General features: G+C 46.0%; 1 protein-coding gene across 3 annotated transcripts in view; it reads left to right on the forward strand.

The window, feature by feature from the left end:
* Positions 1-4,719, forward strand: part of tbl1xr1b (tbl1x receptor 1b) — a 29,697-nt gene extending 24,978 nt beyond the window's left edge. For all 3 annotated transcript variants that reach the window (XM_017420305.3, XM_017420306.3, XM_017420304.3), the window contains exons 14-16: positions 199-364; positions 481-582; positions 1,867-4,719. In XM_017420305.3, coding sequence (XP_017275794.1) covers positions 199-364; positions 481-582; positions 1,867-1,893 — 295 coding nt within the window. In that variant the 3' untranslated portion in view covers positions 1,894-4,719. The remainder of the gene's footprint in view (positions 1-198; positions 365-480; positions 583-1,866) is intronic.
* The last annotated feature ends 1,281 nt before the right edge of the window (positions 4,720-6,000 follow it).

The following is a 6,000-nucleotide window of genomic DNA, read 5'->3' on the forward strand; positions in this document are numbered from 1 at the left end:
CTTCACTCGCAGACAGAAATGTCTGTTTAAAAACAAAGAAAACATTCAGAGCCTAATGTGACTCCACAGCTCAAAACCTTGTGACAAGACCAGGACCCCGGTCCCGGTCCCTGTCGGCCAGCAGGTTCTGCAGTTTGTTGTCACATGTTCAGCTCGCACACGGCCTCCTGACTCACACGCCTGTGCTCCTCTGCGCAGCGCATCCTTTGACTCGACTGTGCGTCTGTGGGACGTGGAGCGCGGGGTGTGTATTCACACTCTGACCCGGCACCAGGAGCCCGTCTACAGCGTGGCCTTCAGTCCCGACGGCAAGCACCTCGCCAGCGGCTCCTTTGACAAGTGTGTCCACATCTGGAACACTCAGGTCTGAGATACGAGGCCGGACACGTCAAACGTGGAGAACAGTTCGGATAAAGGTGTTTCTTCCAGCAGCCAAGCCTAAGTGTGTGTGTGTGTGTGTTCGTGTGTGTGTGTTCTCAGACGGGGGCTTTAGTCCACAGCTACAGAGGGACAGGAGGGATCTTTGAGGTGTGCTGGAACGCCACAGGAGACAAAGTAGGAGCCAGCGCGTCGGATGGATCGGTGAGTTTAGAGTCCAGTGTTTGTGCTCTGCGTGTGTTATTATGTAAACACAGCATGAACAACTAAATGTAGCCCTGACGCTGATGCTGATGCTGCTAAGTGACACCAGACAGAAAATACAGCAAGTTATTCAGCAGTTTCTGGACAGTAAGAACTTCCTGTTAACTTTATGAATTTAAGACTGTTTGCCAAGAATGGTTGATACTAAAATAATGCCTGTAGAAAATCTGAAAAAGACCCAGGAAAGGTTTTGTTTTCCACCAAATGAGTTCTAAACTTGAGCCCGAGATCAGTGGAGAAGCATCGCAGCTGGGCCTCTCCTCCTGACCACACGTTACACACACACACACACACACACGCAGGTAAAACAGGTAGCAGCTGCAATTCCAAATTGCTGATAATAAAAGCAAAACAAACTCAAACTCCTTGTGTCGTTGACTCCTCCCTACCCACCCCTCAGGACAAACCCTGAATATCATTTTCCTTTGCTGCTAGCAGTAAACATTGTAACTGGGCAATAAAAGTCTGAACCTGTCAATACACAAAGATTATTGGAGGAGAAGGGGACAGATATCAGACCCACTGTCCCCGGGTATTCACTATCTGTGAGCGTATGACGCGTCAGGCCACCGGGGGGCGTTGTTTGTCCGATCTGATGAACTTCAGTCTATATTAATGAAAGTTTCTTATCCAACGTTGTTAATTATTGAGCAGCAGTGATATTATACAACTGTTTGCCTGACTGGTCATTTTATTTGGACACTTCCAAGCCTCAGAACAGAACTGCAGTCTTATTTAAAGCTGTTTTATTTATTTTGGATCCGACAGGAGTTGTGTTCACCGCCAGTCAAAGTGGGGGATGTGTTTGCAGCCAAATGTCAGTAAATGTGTTGCTCCGGTCTGAGCAGAAACAAAAAGGAGCTGTTTATGTGCACTTTTTTTTTTTTTTTAAATATTAGTTTGTTTGTTTTAAAAACAGAAACAGCTTTTAGTTTCCCGCTAGGGGAAATTCAGGTAAATGATAGCAAGAATTGAAGCATTTCTAAAACAACGACTCGTGGGCTTCAGCAGGTGTTATTTATTTTGGATTCATGTAAAAAGTGCTTCAGAGAGAAAGATAAAACCTATAAAATGCCATCTTTTTCCTTGTTTGCACTTCCTGTTTCTTTCAAACCGGTAGATCAGTTTCACAAATGTTTTCGGTTCAAACTACACGCAGGAAGATGAAGCGTCTCGTTGTAGCTGGCGTCAGCATATAACCCCGTGCGGTTTCCTCTTCCGCAGGTTTGCGTACTCGACCTGAGGAAATGACACTTGTGTGGGGGAGCCATGGACCGACCGCGAATGTGTACATAGCCAAACGACTGTCGCTGCCTGTCCGCCACACTGCTGTCGTCCTATCAGAGTCCAGGGCCCGCCATCGCTGCCGACTGGAACGCTCGCTTCCTCACGTAAACACCAGACCACACACGGTTCACACGACACACTCATGTGCAGCAGCCGCCCAACGGGCCTGCGTGGACGTCTGAAACCCACGTTCCCACCGCCGTCAGACGCAAACCAAAACTCCAGGATTCCCTTTGCTGTCCTCTTCTCAGCCATCGCATCGGATTTGTAAAGATTCTTTTTGTTCTCAGCCGCCGTGTGCATATTGCACATGTCGGCGTTCGGTGTCCTGTGGACATTTTAATAATCTCTGTTGGATTTTTATTACATGTGGGACGGGAGGGAACAGAGAGGGTTGTTTTTTTTCTTTCTTTTAAAACAGATATTCAAACTTGTTTGTTCAATCTATTCAAATACTTGTCTGCTCTCTTCAAGGCCAAAACGACAGATTTAGAGCTTAGAAGATGAGGTGATTTTAGTTTTGTCAGCTCTATTTTTATCTAATAAATTTGTTCCATTGTGACTGTTTTCTAAGTAACGATTAATGGAGGTGCCCACAGCGACCGACGTCTGCACCAGAGCGAACGGTGAAACATTAAAACCAGTATCTGACCGGGCCGCGACGCTTACAGACTAGTTGGAGACTCAAAACTTTCAGGAGCAGTCTCACTGAATTCTGGGTGTTTTTACACCTGAACCTTCAGGTTTGAACCTGTCAGAGGAGGTGTCTAAGCACAGATCACAGAAAGGAAACAGGTGAAAGGATACCTGGACGCTGTTCTGGACATGTTCAACAACCTCGGTGAAGGTTTGGAGACAGATTGGAGACTCCCTCACGAGTGCCAAGTAGTTGCCAACAGTCGCAGCCCAGCGAGAGACCACCTGGAGGGTTTTTTGCCACCGAATGCGGTTCCAGCGCTAAACCGGAGTCGGGTCTTGCTTTTCGGCAGCTCTCTGTCTCCACAGCTGTGCCAGAGAGAAAAGGAGCTGGAGGCCGATCATCTCTGAAAACCTCAGACTTAGCTTCTCTGTATAATTCAAGACAAAAGACGTAGCTTCGATCCGAATAGGGAGTCAAATGATACGAAATAACGAGTTTGTTCTAATCTTCCTGCAGTTTGTGTGTTTTTAATCACCGGTCAGGTACACAAGGCGGGTCAGGGCTCCATCTTCAACCGAATTCCTAAACACAGCTAGCTTCGGCGCCGTTTCTAAACATTTTTAGCTCTTTGGATATCAGCCGCTGGTGTTTCTGGAGCCACTGCTGTCACAGACCAGAGCTCAGCGGAGAGAGCGCCCAAAACTCCAGGAGTAATGAGACACGCTGATGTGTGGGGAGGAAGTGTGTCTGAGGGTCGATCCTTCTCCAGAAGTCTGGACTCTGATGGAGCAGCTGCTCTAAGGCTGTTGACGTGCTGAACTTCGCCGTGCATCTGTGTCGAACTGAATAAACCAGGCGGCCGCGCTTTTGTTTCAGACGTACCGTAACGCGCTGCCGCTTGCCGAGATGGAAGGCGGCTCTCGAGACTGTTTGCATCGGCTCGGTGCAGCGAGCTGACAGGCAAAGCCCCGAGATAATCGGACTAAATTCTGTCGACCTGCAGACAAACGCTCTTCTGCCACCTTTTTCTTTTTTTTGCGTCACAGCTCGACTGAAACGGCGGCTGGAGTTCCTGTAAATGTGTGCAGCTTTCCTCTTCACCGCTGACCTACTTTTCACACTACAGTCTGCTCAGGTTGGCTGTCATCGGGCCGTCGTTAACACAAACACACGAGAAGGCGGGCTGCATGCAGGCGCAGGTGTTCAGGAGTCAGACATAGGATTCGATGTAACACCACATAAGAAGCATACAGTATTATTATATATATTCATACATATATATATATTTTACACTGTTTCACATATGAGGTGTGTGAAATGGTTTTATAAAATACCATTAAACAGTCATAGCCAAATAAAAAAGAACAGCTTTGTGAAAGGTTTTGGATTTGGGCCTTTTAGCCTGGAGTTGACTCGAGCTGTCTGACGATGAGGATGAAGATGAAGCAGAAGGTGTGCAGGTTTTCAGCGGGGACACGGGGTGAAGAGCGCTCGACTCCTTTGGTATGTCACGGCGACACACTCGCCGGCTGACACGTTTCACGTTCTGTTCAAAAACGCCGCTCGTTTTTTTTTTTTTGTACCGAAGCCAAGAGGACCGGCTTAAAGTTTGCATTAATTCCGTCAGCCGTCTTTCAACTGGATCTCCACAAAGAAAACAAAAAAAAAAAAAACAAGTCTATGACAGTGGAATGGTATTTTATATCAGTTTGTTTTTAGAAAATGAGCTTTTTTCTTCTTCTTCTTCTTCTTCTTCTTCTTCTTCTTCTTCTTCTTCTTCTTCTTTTTGAGGGGGGAGGGGTCGGGGCGGGGTGGTTCGTTCCAACCAAAAGTACTAACGAACGTCACTTCTGTCTTTGCTACGTTGGAAAGCCCTCGAAGGTTTTGTACTTATCAAAACTTTTGTAATTTTGACTCATTTGTAGCCACGTACTCTAAATGAACAAAAATGATCGGATGAATTGAATTGTTGGTGTATTATTATACAAAAACGTGTAAATACCAATTTTCAGATTTTTTTTTTGGTGTTTCTCCCCCCGCCTGACCTGTGTTGTACTCTCACACTCGTGGTTGCGGTCTGCAGCCTCCAGACCAGACTGTTGGATTATCACTCAGATCTCAAGGTCTAAATAAAATCTATTTTGATAATACCAGCGTGTTTGCTGCTTCGCTCTTCATTTACACACCAGCTTTCTCTTTCTACTACGATAAATCTCAAATAAATGTGTCGTTCAGTCCGAATGTTCTGTTTCTGTGAAAAACGGCAATAATTTCTGTCATTTCGATAAGAAAAACAGCAGCAGATGTGTATTTACAGTGAAGGCTGAGGGAGAAAGGTTCAGTTTCTACAATCTTGTTTGCTCAGCGCCTCAGAATGACAAAGAAGAACTAAAATATCACATTTCCATAAATATTCAGACCTTTTGCAACAACACTTCCTCCTATTTCTCCTGACCTCTGCTCAGATGTTTCTGCTGCTGATGGTAAAACTAGGCGGTGGTTCGGGACATCCTGAAACGCCGCTCCACTGTTCAGAGCCGAGCGTAGAGCATCGCCTCACCAGCTGTTCTGAACTCAGTGAAACCCAAACGAGAACAATGCATCTTATTCATACAAATGGAATACTACAATCACACATGAAAATACGTGTGTACTTTATATATGTGAAGGATTATTTCATATTATTTCTCCTCCCGAGATTTAAAAAAATATTTCAAAGCTCTTCTGACCTGCAGAGTGTTTTGGAAAGTCTCGCCACATTTCCCCGAGCGTGGTTTTAAAAGGCTGAGTTCACACCTGATAGTCCGATAGACTTGGCTCGATTGGGGACCAAAATGTCAACCTTTGTTCCATTTTCAGCTGCTGTGGTTCTCATTCACGCTGCACTGAGTCAATGAGACAAACCCTGTCAGCGACCTGTTCCCCCCCTCGCCTGTGGTGGCGCTGCACCAAGAACTACTGAAGGAAACGACACAAAAACCTCTGAAGAAGACACTGAGCGCAACTTCCTTCTTCTGGAAAAGGAAACAAATGGAGCGGCGTCAAATTTGAGTGGTTTTAGGATTTCTATTCTGTCTGTGGTACATGTGCCAAACAAACATTTAACCTCCTCCTCACTCCACGTCTGACTTCGAGTCGTTTCTCCTGCTAGTTTGTTTTGGTTGTATTTACCCCGAAGGCCCTGTGCTAAAGTCTGCTTCCTGCTTTTGGAGTGGTCTCCTGTCCGCTTGAGTTCACATATGCATTCAAACCGCATCAGAGTTCACTTCAACCGAACTGAGACCGAGGATTTTAGGCGGAGCAGTTGGATTGAGTGTTCACACCTCCCCAAAGGAACCAGTTTAATTAAAGCGGATTAAAGAGGGCTGGTGTGAATGCACCCTGAGAATCTGGACTGTTACTGATGTAGAGGAGGGTGGAAAGTGTCTCAG

The sequence above is a fragment of the Kryptolebias marmoratus genome, linkage group LG20 (genome assembly GCF_001649575.2).
Source record: "Kryptolebias marmoratus isolate JLee-2015 linkage group LG20, ASM164957v2, whole genome shotgun sequence".
NCBI lineage: Eukaryota > Metazoa > Chordata > Actinopteri > Cyprinodontiformes > Rivulidae > Kryptolebias > Kryptolebias marmoratus.